Source organism: Paramisgurnus dabryanus, chromosome 22, assembly GCF_030506205.2.
Source record: "Paramisgurnus dabryanus chromosome 22, PD_genome_1.1, whole genome shotgun sequence".
Lineage (NCBI taxonomy): Eukaryota > Metazoa > Chordata > Actinopteri > Cypriniformes > Cobitidae > Paramisgurnus > Paramisgurnus dabryanus.
The window spans coordinates 28,529,771-28,546,971 of NC_133358.1; the positions used below are offsets into that span (position 1 = coordinate 28,529,771).

Below are 17,201 nucleotides of genomic sequence, written 5' to 3' on the forward strand. Positions count from 1 at the left end.
TGCATGCTTTTATAGCGGAAAATAGACACTCACAAACATGACATGACATGAAGAGGAGTATTAAAGCAACGCCAAAGAGTTTTTTTTACCTTAAAATAACGTTTCCAAAGAAGTTTCAGTGGTTCATCCACTCAAAACAGGGTGAATGGCACTTTCACATTCGCTTTGCAGCCCTCTATCGGCCAAAACCGCACTAAAGAAGTTTCCAACCGCCGGGTAGTGGTCCTGCAGTTCGAGTGAAAATTACAAAAACTTGCTTTACGGCAGACCTACAATCCAATCAGAGCCAGCTATGCTGCAGTATTTACGACAGTGCTAATGAACAATTACGCTTCTAACCTGTAGGGGGAGCAAAGAGCAATAACTCTTTAGTGTTGCTTTAAGAAAGAATATCGACTTGTATAGCTATGCAGGGCTCCAGACTAACTTTTTTCACTAAGAGCAAAGTGGGCCCCCAACTAAAAATTTTAGGGGCGCAACCAGAAAATTTAGGGGCACACACTGTAAATCAACATGCTAACCAAATATTCAAATTTCTACTATTTTCCACTGTATTACTAATAAATACTTTAATGATACATGCAGAAAGTACAATGTGCTGTTTCAAATTCAGTGTCACATCATAAAAAAAGGTCAAATTTACTGCTCGCACATGTGCGACTGGATGTAAAATTCAGTGGCACACTCTCAAATTTTGGTGGTAGTCTTGAGCCCTGCTATGGCAGCAGTGCCTTTATAATGTGTGATGCAAGAACTACCAAAAACATTTGTTTTTCTCAAGTCACGTTTCTGTGAGATCTCGAGTCGCATCACTTTGAAATCGTTACTACAGTCATCACGTGTGCGGTCTCGCAATCTGGTTGAATCATCCAGTGCGGGCGTTCTGAGGATTATGATGTTAAAAATCATTTGACACTGTCCCTATATGTTTGTGGTCTCACATGGTTTTAAAATCATTTAAGATGTATTAATCATCCAGTGTCTTCCATGCAATATTAAAAAAACAGATAAAGTATCACTACATGATCTCCTCTTACACTTGAGCAATAGCAGGAACCTCCAGGATCTCTTAAACCTAAATGAAATAAAATCCTATTTTCTATTGTAATTTTATGACTTCAGGACTTCTAAAAATTGTTTAAGATGTGTTTAGTGCCAAAAGAGATCACACTAAATACTGACTTTTGCATGAAGCCATTTTGTGTGTTTTTTAGTTGGCATACATATTTCCTACATGTTTTGTTTGTATCTTTTTCAAATAAATACAGATGGTCATTAAAAACTTTGCTAAAACAACAAAGCTTGTAATGGCATAAGACTAATGCTGAGTACCGTACAATGTGTCTTTTTTTCATTTTTATATTTTTCATTTTACAAGAAGCATCTGAGACAAAGTTGATACTTGAGAGATAACTGAGAATGTCTCTTGAGCTAAGCAATAACATTTTCCTCTAGGATGGTATTACCATCTGATACCATCGCTTTACATTGATACCATCATTTACAAAACAGACATTCGGGGAAAGCATCTTGTCTGCACTAAAATAACAGAAATGTCAGGCTGACTCAGAGGTTTGATCGGGCCTGACTGAGTGTTTCGCAGCTTTCTTGATGGTGGCACTGCTAAGACGCTCTTAGCTAGAAATGCAAAGGTCATCCCAGAGACTTTGGACATCACGTTACGGTTGATTAAAGTTTCATCCCAACTTCATCCTTTTGTGTTATCCCACTCTGACATATTATTGCCAAAAGCAACCTCTTTCCTCCCCATCGGGTGGATCTCTCATAAGCCCTCATTAGCTAAGACACCAGCGAGACCCGCTGGCCTACATCACAACACCAAACTAGATCTATTTAGTGACAATGACGTGAATAACGCCAGTAAATTAACAAATGGCACATTTACAGACCCGAGCGTTGACCTCTCTCTCTCTCTGGATAATGGATGAGTTTTGGCGAGGCAGTAAACAGAGAAGGTGCCAGAGGAAACTTAATGGACACATGAGACTCATTATGGTAGCAAAGTTGGGTAATTATTTCCACCGTCAAGAAGCAAAGTATTGTGAAGTTTGGTTTGTTTATTATTTGTGTGTCAGCTTATCAAAACAGAATAAATTAACCATGTCGATATGAGACTAGGTGACATGTATTTGCGAACACGTTGAACGCTGCTGCGGCAGATAGCTCGCATTTTTGATGACAATCAAGATAAATATTTATAATGAAAATATAAATATTTATTAGTGCGAACCTAGTTTTGTCACAAATGTAGAAACAGACATAAAAGTTAAAAGTGAACACTAACAAATTAGCATCATAATACCTCCAGCTATAAAATATTTTGTCTTCAGGTCTGGTCCAACTTGGACATGCACCATGGTATTAACATCAACTAAAATACTGTGATACATTAAATGGGACATTTCTCAATACTTTTTTAAGATGTCAAATAAATCTTTGGTGTCCCCCAGAGTACCATATAGATATTTTTTTATCAAAATTGCCACTTTTTAGGTGCGAGCAAAAATGTGCCGTTTTTGGGTGTGTCCTTTTAAATGCAAATGAGTTGACCTCTGTACTAAATGGCAGTGCCGTGGTTGGATAGTGCAGATTAGGGGGCGGTATTATCCCCTTCTGACATCACAAGGGGAGCCAAATTTCAATGACCTATTTTTTCACATGCTTGCAGAGAATGGTTTACTAAAACTTAGTTACTGGGGTTGATCTTTTTCACATTTTCTAGGTTGGTAGATGCACTTAAACATAGAAAAAATTCTAATCATTCAGTAGCATGCTACATATCACTGTATTACTGTACATTACACAGTTTTATTAGTTGTGGCTTTGACCTCATGACCTTTTGCACTGCTAACCTTTTGCTAACACAAAGGTTACAAAAAATAAGATGCTGTAATATTTTTATATTGTAGCACATCTTGATGTATTATGCAAAACACCATCACTACTATGACTAGTGCATTAGCCATTTAGTGATATTAGGGTGCAATAAATAATAAATATCCTATTTATTTATGAACACACTTGCAAGCACCATTAATTGTGCACGTCATGTGCCATTGAGAAATTCAGGAACACATTACCGCAAACAACAAGTAGCACACATTTCTGCTTCATCTCACAGAGGCTAAAAGAAATCAATGATGCTCGCTGCTAAAAAATATCCTGAATACTGTGCTTAACCCTCAGCTGCTCAATACTGAACCGAGGCATCCACAGAAGTGTGAATAAGACAACAAAGACAGTTTATTATTCATGACCCATTACTTTACATTCTCACCACCTGGCAATGAACGCTCGCTTCCTCGCGGACGCCCCAGAGGTTAATATGGAAGAAAACAGTGGATGCATGGAAGACGCCTCATTCCCAAACTCATCACGTCTCTAAAGGTGCTGCATCATTTTGAGGCATTCCAAAGGGTGGTAGTATGTTTTCTTGAAACGCTCGTTGAGATGCATAACGATTAATTGCGATTAATCTATAGCAGAATAAAAGGTTTTTTTACATCATATATGTGTGTGAACTGTGTATAATATTTATGTATATATAAATATTAGGGATGCACCGATACCACTTTTTTGGAATACGAGTACGAGTACTTGCATTTCAGTACTTGCCGATACCGATATCGAGTACTTTATAAAAAAACATGATTTAAATTTACAGGTAACAGCTTTAGTCATATAATTTAACAAAAAAACAAAGAACTAGTTTTCCAGTTTGTTGTAAACTCTGCCTCTTTGGACAACACAAGAGGCATTAACCTCCTTACACGCCGCTCAAACATAGACATTTCTCAGACCATGGTATCGATTCCAGGTATCGGGGGACTTTTAACGAGTACTTTAGAAAATGTGGTATCGAGGCCGATACCCGATACCAGTATCGGTATCGGTGCATCCCTAATAAATATGCACACATGCATGTATAATTTTAAGAAAAAAAAAAAATTTATATAGACGGTTTCAGCAGTAACAACATAAGCGGCTGTCGTGGTTCGCACGTAACTTCCGGTAAACTCCGCTAAGAATAAATAACAACAAAGTTCTTTAAACGTAGTTTATTTATATAACAAGCAAAAAACAACACATAGATTACCTAGGAAACCAAAACATTTGTTATTTTCGACGAGGCATTGGTTCAAGAGATCAGTTTAGCAACTAGTCAGACCGTTAAAAAAACAAAACCGGAAGTAAAGTTCGGATCCAGACGTGTACCGAAACCGTCTATATTAAGTATTTATATTTATATATAGAATAATTTATTACATAAATATACAAATCTATACACATTTAAACATTTCTTAAATATATACATGCATGTGTGTGCATTTATCTATACAAAGTTATTACAAGGTTCACACTAGGGATGTCCCGATCCGATCACGTGATCGGAAATCGGCCCCGATCAAGTGGTTTCAGACTCGATCGGAATCGGACGTTACCTCCCGATCAGGACTCGGATACATATGCAGGGTTTAAAATCCATTAAGTTCTCGCTCTGCTCCGCGCCAGTGTACGCGCTGCGCTGGTGCGTGTGAACTGAAGAGAATAGGCTTGTTCGACTTCATCCGGCTGCTGGTTCTTGTGGTGCTGCATGACGTCAAAGTTCCGGAAGAACGATTTAAAAGCAAACTCCACCGTATGATTTCGCGGATCACTCACGCGGTAGTTTGACGTCACCCGGCTGTCGATTGTTGCGGCGCCGCATGAAGTCGAACAAGCGTGCAAGGAACCCACGATAAAACCGCGTTTTTACCGCTCATTTAAACGACGGGTTGATCGTTATTTTCAACATGTGCTCAGACGCAGTTCTGCGTCTCACTCAGAACCTCAAGAACGCGCAGGATCATTTGACATTACTGTAGAGATGAGCGAGAGAGAGAGAGAGAGAGAGAGAGAGAGAGAAAGAGAGGTAAGAATGGTGCCCATGTCGAAAAAACCTAATAGAAGTCTAGAAGCAAAGTATTAAAGTAGGCCTATGTATATAGCCATGTCACTCATCTCATTACAAAATGTTAACTAGATAACTGGATACAACTGATTGTATAGTTTAATAAAATAATGTATTTTGATTATACAAATGAATCACGACCTAACTATAGGTATTTTATAACTAACTGCTGACCAGCTTAGGGAATCTCTATGGCTAATTTATAAGATATATTGCTGAATCAGTATGTTGTTTTTCTTGTTAATTGAGTCTTTTTGGGTAGCCTATCTTATGCCTAGAATGAGTCAAGGAGGTTAAGTCTTATAACTTCATTCAAAGTTTGATCAATTGTGCATAATGACATGTGCAACAAATGCATATAGGGTGTCAGACTCATAGATTTGCATAATTTAAAGTTCAGGTTTTAAAGTTTGGGTCAACATGTGGCACAGCTTTAAAACTGAAACTTATAAAATCCTATCAGAGATACAAAATGTCATTGAAACACACCCAGTGGCTTTGCTGTCATCTGGATTAAACATGTTACCCCTCGAACCCTCCCTCCTAACAGAGCATCCCCACAAAACAAACCCCAATTTAACCCCTGAACATATATAGTATATATTCATTATTTTTTAACACATCTGTAGTTATGCGCTGGCACAGAGTTAGACTCTTTTGACTCAACACAGAAACAGCAATGCGTGCGGCATGACATAAGGAACATCCTGGACTGGTTCTGTTTTTTCGCTCTTCTTTATTCTTTTTTTTTTATGTATTATAGAAGTATCGGATCGGGACTCGGTATCGGCAGATACTCAAAATCAAATGACTCGGACTCAGACTCGAGGGCAAAAAAACCTGATCGGGACATCCCTAGTTCACACACATAAATGATGTAAACAAAAACTTTTATTCTGCTATAGATTAATTTAATTGTAATTATAATGCCTCCCTACGGCATATTAAAGCCAATAACGTCTAAGGATAAGCAGAATTGCTGTACTATCCATGAAAAAAAATAAGGATGCCAAGATCTAGGGTCTGTTTGGCAATTTTAAAGTAGTCAATTTACTTGCATAACCTGAATAATGTCAATTTGTAACCTAAATAAATAAACAAAAAATCACGAATCATCTGGCAAAAATCCTGTGCGCTTGACAAGACTAAATTATTTTAAATGCTTGCAGCCATTTTTCATTTTTTTCTTTGACCATCCTTGCATGCACGTAAAGCGTTACAGATTCAAAACCAACCATATGGTCTTTGACAATCTGCACTTGAATAAAGTGACAAACTGGGAGGCAAAAAAACCCACTTTGTTCCTTAATGACAGTCTGGAAAAATAATAAATCGGTTGTCATAAAGCCACTTGATGTATCCCTCACAGATTTTTAGCTCTATTGTCGAATTTTACAATAATATACCAATATGATGTTGCCTCAAATTTAGGATATATCAGGAACTAGCATGCTTTGGTGATGTGAAAAAAAGATATTTTGTCAAACATTTCAATGCATGATTCCCAATGATTCCCTATCATCTAAGAAATATCTAACGGAAATGTTCAATTACAACATCCATACCAATTCCCATTAAGACCTGACAGCTCCGGAATCAAACCATGGTGCAATCCATTATCACCCTTTTGCTGTTATACGCCCATCATCATTTTCATTGTTAGTGTTTTTAATTTGTTTCTCGGGACTCGCTGCCGTTGCAAAAGCTTCGCCATCTGCCTCGTCGTCACGTTTGACGAGAAATGTCTGCTTGATACATCCGCTGCCTAATGGATCAAAAGAGCACTTGTGTGTCACCATTCAAGATATGCTGCGTAACCTTGAATGCTGCCCGCCGCTGTGATTTAAAATGAGATAAAATGATAGCCTGTGCACTGCAGGCATGAACAAAGATTGATATTGTCACCTCGCCACGTAAAATGTAAGGGGCCTTCGGGGAAATGGGGCTTCTTTTTGTGGATCATTGGTGATGCTTAAGCAAAACAAAACTGCTTCATGAGGACAAGAGAACTATTCTACCAATGGTGATTCGGGAAGAAATAGTCAGTAAGGCACATGTAATCCTCACATAACAATTAAATAAAATACCAAGCATCAAATATTGATTAAATTAAGTTATATTAATATTTAAAGCATTATGCTATTCACAAGATGCACGAATTGAAACGTTCAAATATTTTTAAAAGCATAAAACAAAATTGCTGTTGTTCTGAGAAAATAAAATACATTTTGGTTTCTTATTCTCTTGACAGAATAACTCTCAAGACAAATTTTCCGCTCCAGAATTACTTATCCGTATGTATTTCCTGATTATCACCCATGCATGCTTTTTCTATAACCCGAACAGTATAACATAAAACAACCTGCTCAGGTTACCTTTAATTTCATCTCGGAAAAGCCACAGGATACACCAGCTGTCCACAGGTCCCATTCAGGTTGATTTAACAATGTACACAACACGGTGAGCCATTAACACTATATTTATACAGTGTTTCCTGTTAATTAGGCACTGTGGGGTGTGTGTGTGTGTGTAATGAACAATCTGTCCTGTGCAATGCGCTGGCAAAACATTATTATAATGCTGGCCAGGTCACTTTGAAATATTCAGCTTTTCCCTCGAGTCACTTGCTTGTTATTGATATAATGAATAACAATGTGAATGCATTTAATCATCTAATGCATCGATCATCACAAATAACTTATTGCAACATTAAAGACGACTGGCTTATACTTTTTTGTATAATGCATTTAACATATTGCTCCAAAAGCCAATAAGCAAGTCAGGGGTGGAAAGGAAAACTCAATGTGGAGGAAACGTAGGGAGGAACCAGATGCAGCTATCAGCTTAACTTATCTGCTTTATCTGGCAGGCACATATTTACATAAATGTCCATATGTTAACTAGCTACATACCATCATACTAAATAACTCAATTACATTAAACTGAAGACAGATTGGATGCTTAAGGGTATGCACTAAAGCCTGGTTTTTGAAGACGTGCCAACCAAGAGACAATTTAGTGTTTAGTATAAAGATGGCAATAGGAAGGAGGGGATATTGGTGACTGTTGGGGACGTGGTTCAGCTATTTTACTAGATGCATGGTTCAGCATCTTTAATGCAGCATCAAATAAGCTCAAGTTTAGGTTGGTAGGTCAATTGGTTGGTAAGTCAGCATGTGATTTTACTCCCCCAATATCTTCTCTCGTCCTCCCAATTGTATTTATTTTTTTAGTAGTGAATGATTTAGTTAGAAACAGTGTGGAGGTCCTACAAAACCCCTGCGCCACTTAAAATATACGCATCTGTGTTACATAGAAAAGACAGTGTGTGCATAGGCAGTACTAGTTAAAAATCTTACCTGGTATTTAACTAACAGGTGGTAATTTGTAATAGGCTCCACTCGTTCACAAGTTCACGATTCTTCCATCCCTCTTGATTTGGTCATCGGTGTCTGTCTATTGGGAAACGAGTATTCAGCCTTCAGATCATAACGACCACTAATGTGCAGCCTCCATCCGCGACCGCTCGGCAAAATCCTCCGAAGCGGCTCCTTTGAACTTGTTCTCAGTTTATATTCCCAAAACAGACGCGACGCATCTACCGTCTCGTTGGCCAGCATCCTCCGCAATCTGAGCCATGCAGCGTTTTCCATCTACATATCTCCTGCTGTCGCTAGGCATCCTGAGCAATAATAATGACCGGCTGAAAGCGCAAGTGGTGATGTCCGATTCGCGAAGGAATCGTTCTATTGAATCTGTCCTTTCTGGTGATTCGTTCGAATCGAATGAGCATTTATCGGCAAGTATAGTAATCTTGTCATGGTTACAAAGATACAGTAGACAAAAAGCTTTGGCTGCATGTTCGGAATACCATAATATTCACAGTATATGAAACATTCAGTGAACAACTAAAGTTATATAGGCTAACGTCACCTTAAAAATGTGGTAGGCCTATGGTAAATACGCATGTTGTCACCTGACGCCATTATGTTTCAGTCAAGTTCCATTTCACCGTGTAAGTTATCGTCAAAAATAAATATAGTTATTTTTCATCTTTTAGTCAGATTGTGTATAAAATATCCTCTGGAAGTCACATAAAAAAGATTTAGGAGTTAAAAAAAATCACAGATGGCATAATTTCCGGTTCATTTGTCTCACTGAAAATGTCAAATCAACTTATTTTGCATTGTTGTCATTCGACTAATACAAGAAAGTCGCCCTATTTACCTCAGAAATTCACTTCTAATACTAAAATATTATGTTTTGTTCCCAAATATTGAATTATCAGTCAAATCTAAACTCAAAATAAACGTTTAATTTTACAAACTCAAAACGCCGCGTTGAAACCGTTGATGAACACCTTCGGCAACTCAATTGAACGAGTCTGTTCGTATGAAATGAATCGTCCGAACGAGCCAACTCGGTGAAATGAATCGGACCACCTTATGCAAATCAGAAGCGTCTTTCTAACGTCTCTCTCTCTCCCTTCTCGCTTCATTCCTTCATGATTGACCGACACCAAACAGCTCGCCGTCTCAGTCCGCGTACATATGCGGGGTATTGACTATATTTAATCCCTACTGAGTGAAGGAAACGTGCACAGATGCACGAGACTGTGGCACTTTAAGGCTCGGATCGTGCGCGAGGTTATCAATGCGGTATTATATTTGGTGAAGGAGGCAGAGGAACGAGAACATTCCCCATTACGCTTTACGTAACACCCAACATAAATAACTGACAGGGTTTATCAAGGTTCGTGCATACCTCCCAAAGCTAGGCGATTGGAGATTATAAGGAAACGCCAAGTACCCTATGTAGTCAGCATGCCCTCTCTCTATAATACGGACTCATTTGCATTGCTGTCCAGTCATGATATTTTATAAAGAAGAATATACTTGTCATCGCATTTTTATCATTGTTTCTTTTCAATTCAGTGTTGTTTGTCAAACACAGTGCAATGGTTAAGTGCTAACTAAAAGGTTAGAAGTTTGACTCTTGGTGTTATTCATGAATGGTTGTTTTGCTGATAGTAGCCTAATCAATAGGCTAGTAACTTAGTTTTTGGTAAACCATTCTCTGCAAGCATGTGAAAAAATAGGTAATTGAAATTTGGTCCCCCCTTATGATGTCAAAAGGGGATCGTATTATAATAATACCACACCTTAACGTCACTATCTAACCATGGCGCTGCCATTTAGTGCAGAGAGAGAGAGAGATCAAAATGGGACAGCACAATTGAGTTTAAATTTTAACAAATCACCATTATTGCGATTTCATCAGCTCATTTGCATTTAAGGTGACACACCCCAAAACGACACATTTTTGCTTACACCTATAAAGTGGCAATTTTAACATGTTATTATAAATTATCTATAAAGAATTTTGAGCTAAAACTTAATTTATGTACTCTGGGGACACCAACGATTTATTTTACATCGTGAAAAAGTCTTGTGATATGTCCCCTTTAAGGAGTGTAGGCCTACACACAAAAGCGGGCCAACGTGTTATATGTCATTGAGAGGAGAATCAAGATTGCCCTTGGTTTTTTCTGGCACTCAGAACGTAGGACACTACCTCCATTTCTGTAATTAGTTTTGCCAGATAAGAAATCTCACTTACAATTAAAGTTTCTCCCGCAAATCTGCTTAGCGTGTGCCTGTTTTAATTACCCAGACGTCCCGAAGACAAGTTTCCTTTATATTCACTACAATGGTTTGATGGCTATCTGTTATACTAATTGATTTTATCCATGCCTGTGTTGGTGTGCTACCTCAGAAAATGATCTTTGAATGTGTCCTTTATATATCACTTTATATCAAGTTAAGTATTAACTGGTGCCTTCTGGTCTACAGTAATTTGTTTGACTGAAATTCAGATTTGGCTGATACAAATGAAGATGTATGCATTGTACCCAGTGTCATTCTGACCCACCAGCCAGTGTTAATTAGCTCTGTGTTTTGTTTTCACAGGAATGCCCATCTAATAATCTCACCATTTATGAATCGTTACGAGAATCCTTTGTACTAAACGCTCACCCTCATTGAATTGGCTCTATCAGTGAAATTGAAGGGACTTTACAACACAATTGATACAGAGCACCAATGCATTTGGGCACTTGGCAAACTTTGCACACATATGTCTGAATGGCATTAAATGCAATAACAAAGTTAGATTCAAATGGCATTTATTTAAAGAGAGCAATTTTAAGCAAAACATTTGGCTTTGTTAGACTACTAAACAATAAATGTACCAGTCAACATACTAAGCATACACTTTATGCTTGTTAAGCATTATTTTTCAATCTCTTTTATTAAGATACAAATAGGAAATATGTAAAAATAAAATAAAAAATTAGGACTAAATGTCGTCTTTAGGCATCATCGGAGTTTAGTGTGACCTCTCTTGGCATTAAACACATCTTATTCGTTTTTGAGCAGAATTAAGTAAAAATACTAATTTATTTAAAATTATATATATATATATATAATACAAATTATAATTATAATATATAATACAAATTATAATTATAATATATAATTTTAGACCAAAGTTGTTTGTAAATATATTTTAGGCCAAGAAGTGGGTGTTTTTTTCCGAAGGTGTTACGCCCCGTGGCTCAGACGAAACGTAACAATGGTAGGGAAAGATGTAAAAGACATTAAACAGCACAGACGAAACGTAATATGTATATATATACAAATAAACAAACAAACATATATAAAACAATTTATATTTATATTTATTTATTTGCTTATTTATTTATTTACAGTAGGGGAGAGCGGGGTAAGTTGTCACACGGGTAAGTTGTCACACTGTTCATAACTCCAACAGTAGAGGCTCTATCTCAAAAATCAAATAGCCACTTTATGTGACTTCTTCTTCTATAGTCAACTTCCTGTTCACATGTGGTCAAGATCACTGTAATCTGAGGTTAGCACAATTTTCTTATTTTTCTGCTGAAAAAGTAAAAAAAAATCACTTTACATTTTATGCAATACAACTTTGTTAGGTGTGAATGTTTAAAATGATTATTTTGCACAAAATAGAGGAGACCGTAAAGTGTCTTTTGATACTTTAGCTAAAGTGATATGATGAGCTAAACTTGAGATTTAGACAACATTAGCACACAAGTAAGTATGGGGCAAGTTGTCTCAATGACTTTGGGGCAAGTCGTCACATGTGACAACTTGCCCCTGTACAAACAAACACATCGAACATGCTCAGAAAACATGATAAATTGTGATATTGTAATTTCTTTCTAATTGCAATAAGTTGTTTGAAGGAAGGAAGGAAGGAAGGAAGAAAAATCATGCAAGAGTCATCATCAGATGATGACGAGTGCTTCTGCCTCGTCTGTGTAGAGCCATTTTCAAAGAGTCGTCCAAAGGAGACCTGGGTAAAATGTGTAAAATGCAACAATTGGGCCCATGATGCTTGCACCTCAGGCAAGGCAATTTATGTGTGTCAGAATTGTGATTCTGGAGATGAGTCCTATTAGTCATACAGGGCATCTGTTTTGTTCAGAGGTTAAACATGTTAAGTTAAGCAAGTTATCTGCAGCGTTCCATTCAGTTATCTGGTTTTATGTGAAAGCCATAGAACATTTGAACCAAAGTTCAAAGTAAAGTGGTCTTGCCACTTAATTGAAATGTGCATTATTTGGATTGAAATAATTGTTTTTCCAGATTCTCCAGGCACGGATGTTTATATTTCCAGTTTGGTTTGAGTTTAAAAATTAAAATCAATATTCACAATTAAGTAGTTGTGTTCTTATTTTTAGATAATCTAGTGTGACAACTTACCCGCCCTAGTGTGACAACTTACCCTCCGATGGGGCAAATTGTCACAAGTGCACAGTCACTATTCAACAGTCTACAACTCTGTAATGAGATAAGATATAAAGATGTTATGAATACAACATATGTGCCCAAGACTTCCTTCTTTCATTTGGTATGAGATTTATACCATTTTGATGTATGGTGCTCAGTAAATGTTAGACAGTGTGAAAAGTGTGACAACATACCCCGCTCTCCCCTACTGTGCAAAAGTCATAAGGCCATCATGCCACAATTGCATTTGTTGTTTTTGCATAATATAAGTTTAATATAAATCATAATATATGTAGCCACTTTGTTATTTTATTTCTAATGCAATTATAATAAATATAATACATTTATACATAATACATTTATACATTTTAGTGGGTTTTAACACCCAAATATATTTGGGTGATAAAAATTGTTTGTAAATATAATTTTAGACCAAAGTTGTTTGTAAATATATTTTAGACCAAGAAGTGGGTACTTTTTTCCGAAGGTGTTACGCCCCTTGGCTCAAACGAAACATAACAATGGTAGGGAAAGATGTAAAAGTCCTTAAACAGCACAACATCAATTTTTCATTTTAAATTTGTATTATTTTTACATTAAATATTGACCACTACATAATTATCAGATGATATGACATTGACTATAGTAGCAAAAAATAAATATTGCAAAGCATGCTTATCATTTTATGACACTTTATCTGCCTGAAAACTTTATATTTTTGTGCATTTAAATTATTTATTTATACAATGCATTCTAGTTTTCATTTTTGTTTAATATACAAGACTACAATATGAACAAATCAATGGAGCACAAACAAGTATGCATTGTGAAATGAACACCAGAGGGCGCTAATGAATCACTTCTACAGCAACAACTAAACTGTTTGCGTTTCAGTAAATCTGCAAACTCTTAAGTTTCTTTAAAACAAATATTTAACTACATCAAATTAACTCTAAAGATGTCTGAAAGCCTATTTTAACATTTTGAATGGAAATATGTAAAGACTTGAAAGGAAATATGTAAAAATTACTGGTGGGTAACGAAAAGTTAATTTCCAAGGAAAGGCTGACAAATATAAATAAAAAAAGAAAATACGTAAAAATATTATTATGTATATAATATCTTTATGCACTGTATGACCTCTTCTCTTCCTTGTTATAATTTTTCAAAACCCGACTCCATACATTACACACAGGCATTCCAACAATCTGTGTGTTTTTACCATCTGTGACAAGTCTGAACATTTTTGTACCACCATACACGACACATCCAAAGCACCTGTCTTCGGCCACGTCAGCCCCGCCCTCTAAAAACCACGCCTCCATTCTGATTGAACGAGGGGTAATGAATATGCAAACGACAAATCCAAGCTCCTCCCTTTGCACCTGATTGGAAGTATTTACTTGTTTCTTGCAGAGAGGTGCTGAGAGTTTGAGAGCAGAAGATGAAGCCCTGCTGGACTGTCCAATAAGGATTATAGAGTTGACAAGGAAAACGAAAAGCTTGGACTGTTTTATCTGAAAGTGAACTTTACATAAATACTTCAGGATGCCTCGATCCTTCTTGGTTAAGAAGCATTTTAATGCAGCTAAGAAACCCAACTACAGTGAACTGGAGAGTCCAACAGGTAAGATTTTGTTTGAAAAGTTTAAATAAGTTTTTAAGTGTGTCTAGATTAGTAAAAAAAAACTTTTGGTTTGGTCCATTGATTATTTTTCTGATACTTGGACATTAAAAAAAACGCCAATCTTAACTTGCTGAAAAACTATAAAGTTGCAAAAATGTAGAAATTCCTTCAGTTAAACTAAAACACAAAACTTTATTGATTACTAGTCTTACAATCCTGTTAATACTATACAGTACTTTATAACTATAATAAACTCCTGTTTCTATAATGTAATGGTCTGTCTATAATATAACTTCATTGAAGTATAAATAAATACACATGTGCACTCTTTTCCACTTAACTAACATGATTCTGTTTCCACTTTATTGCAGTGTTTATTTCTCCATACGTACTAAAAGCCCTTCCAGTGCCTGTTATACCTCAGCCTGAAGTTTTAAGCCCAGTGGCATACAGCCCCATAACAATCTGGACCGCCAGCAACCTTCCCCTCTCCCCCCTGCCCAGCGATCTCTCCCCCATATCCGGATACCCTTCTTCCCTCTCCGACACGTCCTCCAGCAAGGACCACAGCGGTTCGGAGAGCCCCAGAAGCGACGAAGATGAGAGGATACAGAAGCTCTCAGACGCCGAGAAGTTTCAGTGCAGTTTGTGTAATAAATCTTACAGCACGTATTCTGGACTGGTGAAACATAAGCAACTGCACTGTGACGCACAGACCAGGAAATCTTTCAGCTGCAAGTACTGCGAGAAGGAATACGTCAGCCTGGGCGCCCTAAAGATGCACATAAGGACACACACGTTGCCATGCGTTTGCAAAATGTGCGGTAAAGCTTTCTCCAGACCGTGGTTGCTTCAAGGACACATTAGGACGCATACAGGTGAGGGAATTATAGTTTATGGTTGTTATTTGGGTCAATGCACATCTAAGGTTTCCTATACTGAAAGCAGTCACTGGGGCTGTACCCTTTAGGTACTTTTGAACTACTAAGTTACCATATAAATTATTTAATCTTTTTCTACCATGTTGTGCATTGCATTACTAAAAGCATATGCAAGCATTTGACACATGCACTAATGTGACATCACTTTTTTATTCGCCAGGTGAGAAGCCCTTCTCGTGCCCCCACTGCAGTCGAGCATTCGCAGATCGATCTAACCTCCGAGCCCACCTGCAAACCCACTCGGACGTGAAAAAATACCAGTGCAAGAACTGCTCGAAAACCTTCTCCCGCATGTCACTTCTGCACAAGCATGAGGAATCTGGATGCTGCATGGCGCACTGAGACATCGGGAGAGCGCGCACACACCACAGGGCCTACATTCACCAAGTGCCTGCTGATCTGTGCATGCTCGGATATGAAACGCAACCCCAAAGTGCTCTTCACGTTGACGATTAAGAAATGCACAGAAATCCTGAAGTCCAAGCACAAAAGCTTTTTTATACTGAGCTGCCTTATGAGTTTGGTTCCTGGAGAACCACCATCAAATAAGAAATAGGCACAGTTTGCTGGATCTCTCTGAACTTGTTCTCATGTGACTTAAACTAGATTCATTCAACGTGTCACGCGCCCATCATGCGGTTTTCATATAAACAGTGTTTTTCCTGTCTTTGTTGAGCTGGTGTACTGTACATTTGTTTACAGTTATTTACTGTTCGAGGGATCACCGCCTCTCGGCTAAACGGTAATTTAAGTGGTTGTGACTGAACTTCTTTTAAGGGTATGACAGTCACTCGTGTTTCATTATGTATGCTTTTCTAAAAGGGTCGGATATTTCAAGCCATAGACGAACCAATGAGACCAAATGAATAACTAAAGCCATTTTTAAACAAGTAGGGAACAAGTGCAAAAGTATTTAAACTGTTGTGTGGTCATAACACAACAACAGCAGGAATTAACCAGCACTCGGATATGCAATACTTTGTGTCCATCAGGAACTTTTTTGCCATATAAATGTTTTGAATGTATATGACACTGATATGATTGTACTTTCTATTTCAAAGTGTAAATTGATGGTATGATTTTGTACAAAAAATAAAATTTACACTTTTTTGAATAAAAATGTTTTTTTTTGTCATGCATACTCTTAAAAAACATTTCATGGTTCCCATAATAGGGTGCTAACAAGTACAGCAAGCTTTCGACATTTGCATTGAATAACAATTAGCCTAATGTTGACATTTGCACGGCACTTGCAATGTTATGCAAATAAGAAACCCTTTAACTGTTAAGAATATGGTTCAACTCATTCCACCAGATGCTAACTTACATTTTGGGAGCCCACCAAAATGCTATTAAAGTATTTTATGATGCAAATGTCTTGTAACTGGTGTTGGGGGAAAGTGGCATATACACTATGGTGTGTACAGGGTTTTTACAAAGCAATTTTTTAGAAGTTGAACACTATAATCTGAATAGAAGGTAGTAACTCAGACACACAACAGAAACTTCATTAAGTGCTCCTTGGAAGCATATGTGTTAAACTTTTAAGTTGTTTGAATGGACATGCACTCACTGGCATTTACTATAGAAAGTATGCCTTGAAAGTTTAAATCTGAAAAGGTTTTTTAATATTTCAGCTTGAAAATATTTTATTGACAGTAGTGCAGTGCTTATCCGTCAATTGCAAACAACATTCATGAATGATCATCGGTCAAAAGTTGTGGGATAAAACTCTTGTTCTGTCTTGCAATGAAATGTCCACAATGTCCTCAAGAGAACTCGCCTACTGAAACAGACCGCCAGCTTCTGCGTTTGTATGTTTGCTCATGGAT

The 17,201-nt window shown here is 37.2% G+C and overlaps 2 protein-coding genes across 3 annotated transcripts in view; one reads left to right on the forward strand and one right to left on the reverse strand.

Annotated features, from left to right (window-relative positions):
* sntg1 (syntrophin, gamma 1) overlaps positions 1 to 8,716 on the reverse strand; it is a 59,601-nt gene extending 50,885 nt beyond the window's left edge. For both annotated transcript variants that reach the window (XM_065258612.2, XM_065258613.2), the window contains exon 1: positions 8,332 to 8,716. The gene's annotated coding sequence lies outside the window, so the exon portion shown is untranslated. The remainder of the gene's footprint in view (positions 1 to 8,331) is intronic.
* A 5,504-nt stretch (positions 8,717 to 14,220) lies between these two features.
* snai2 (snail family zinc finger 2) lies at positions 14,221 to 16,477 on the forward strand. The gene is made up of 3 exons (XM_065258614.2): positions 14,221 to 14,428; positions 14,800 to 15,306; positions 15,530 to 16,477. Exons 1-3 carry the CDS (start codon positions 14,350 to 14,352, stop codon positions 15,709 to 15,711), a joined length of 768 nt encoding a protein of 255 aa, XP_065114686.1. The 5' UTR covers positions 14,221 to 14,349; the 3' UTR covers positions 15,712 to 16,477.
* Positions 16,478 to 17,201: the final 724 nt, after the last annotated feature.

What these genes read in the sequence shown, in the direction of transcription:
- snai2 (XM_065258614.2), top strand. Translation starts at nt 14,350, where the DNA reads ATGCCTCGATCCTTCTTGGTTAAGAAGCATTTTAATGCAGCTAAGAAA. An exon ending in TGAACTGGAGAGTCCAACAG is followed by an intron (nt 14,429 to 14,799) that starts GTAAGATTTTGT and finishes ACTTTATTGCAG; the next exon opens with TGTTTATTTCTCCATACGTA. An exon ending in ACACATTAGGACGCATACAG is followed by an intron (nt 15,307 to 15,529) that starts GTGAGGGAATTA and finishes TTTATTCGCCAG; the next exon opens with GTGAGAAGCCCTTCTCGTGC.